The sequence below is a fragment of the Nuphar pumila genome, chromosome 11, assembly GCF_984573655.1.
Source record: "Nuphar pumila chromosome 11, dmNupPumi1.hap1.1, whole genome shotgun sequence".
Taxonomy (NCBI): Eukaryota; Viridiplantae; Streptophyta; class Magnoliopsida; order Nymphaeales; family Nymphaeaceae; genus Nuphar; species Nuphar pumila.
The window spans coordinates 82530631-82532359 of NC_143259.1; the positions used below are offsets into that span (position 1 = coordinate 82530631).

The following is a 1729-nucleotide window of genomic DNA, read 5'->3' on the forward strand; positions in this document are numbered from 1 at the left end:
TCATGCAAAACAGACTAAGCATGAATACATAAATTAATGCAGAATAGTAAAGATGCATGATTCAATATACATGCACGAATAACTTATTAAGTTAATTATCAGTTACTTTTGTATGCATATTCCTACTAAATGTACACAATATTTTAATTTTTACTTTTTCTTAAACCTGCGAATACTTAAAACGAACACCATATTCTCGAAGTCCAAGTTAGGTTCTCAGTTATAACTTAACACACCATTTGTATTTTATTACTGGGTTTTACACTTATTACAAAACGATATCAGAATTCCTCACATTTCATCAAAACATTAGAATTCCTCATCTAATATTGGGACATCAATGAAAATCATCAACCATTGATGCAACTTTCTTGGTATACCAATAACTACAGTTGAGTCAACAACAACACCCTTAGGCAAAGTAGCTAAAATCTTTCTAAAACCATAGTCGGAAGATGAATCACTACAGCGGATTTAGGGGCACAATCACACACAGAGTTTTAGTATCCTCACGGTTTTTCCAAAACCTTCATCCAAGATTTTCACACTACGGAAGGGACATCAAAAACAAAATTAATTAAATTGTTTGATCTTTTTTACCTTTTCAAACAATTTTAAGTTCTTTACACAAGAACTATTTTGTAAATCCACATGCAAAACCCAACTCAGACCCTGGCACTACAAGAAACCTGTGGATTAGCGACGACTTAAATCCGACGTTAATCTGTCGCTAAACAGTTTAGCCATGGATTAGCGTCGGATTAGCGACGGATAACTTTCATCGCGAATTTTTCAACGCTAAGTAGTGCCAGAACTTATCTACCGCTACTTTCGTCGCTAATTTGCGCTGGATTAGCGATGAACATGATCCATCATGAGTCCTTCGCTATTTTAAATTAGCGATGGATAATATTCGTCGTTAATTTGTCGTTAAATTTAAAAAAAAAAATAAAAAAAATGCTCTCTGTCGCCGCATTCTTCGGCAGGGAGCAATTTTTTTTTTGCACAGAACCGACGCGTTCCGGCGTCGGGACGCTCTTCCGCAGCGAGCCAGTCATGGCAGAAGAAGGGACATGGGCAGCCGCAGATGACCTCTCACAGCGGCCGATCGGGAGGGAGAACGACTCCCCTGGAAGGAGACCGACAAGCTCCGTGTCGACGACCAGAGGACCATCTGGCATAAATTGGTGGGGTCAGCGTTGATGAACGTCGTCGGCGTCTTCTTCGATGCCCAAGACTTCCTCTTGGAGATCCGTCCGGTCGGCAGAGGGGCGACAGTGGTCCGGCAGGCAGGAGGGAGGAGGGGGTCGTCCGTCTCGAAGCTGGTGGCACTCGTGGTGGTGAGGGCGTTCGGCTTGGGAAGGGAGGCGAGGGAGTCGGAGTTGCAGATTTCAAGTTGGAGTGCCCGAGTGAGGGTGTCGATCTCACGGCTCATGAATGCCTTTGAGAACCAGGAATTGACGGTCAGCGAAGGCCGGAAGGCCCACGTGTCGAGGCTTGAGCAGTTTTGGGACGCCATTGATTTCTTCTCTCTTCCTTTCCTTTCCCATCAGAAACTTCACAGCCAGAGTTCCAAAAAAAATCTTGAAATTTAGTTAAATTAGCGATTGGAGAACCCATGCATCTATGCTTCCTTCCTGATAAGTAGACCGCAGTTCAGAGTTCGAACGGGGGGAGGGAAAATGGAGGGAGGGAAACTTTCGAATGGGGGGAGGAAAAATTTTGTGCC

General features: G+C 43.5%; 1 protein-coding gene across 1 annotated transcript; it reads right to left on the minus strand.

Moving 5' to 3' along the window:
- Positions 1-1054: 1054 nt before the first annotated feature.
- On the minus strand, positions 1055-1519 carry LOC149822451 (calmodulin-binding protein 25-like). Its single transcript, XM_089980286.1, has one exon. It carries the CDS (start codon positions 1517-1519, stop codon positions 1055-1057), a length of 465 nt encoding a protein of 154 aa, XP_089836412.1.
- Positions 1520-1729: the final 210 nt, after the last annotated feature.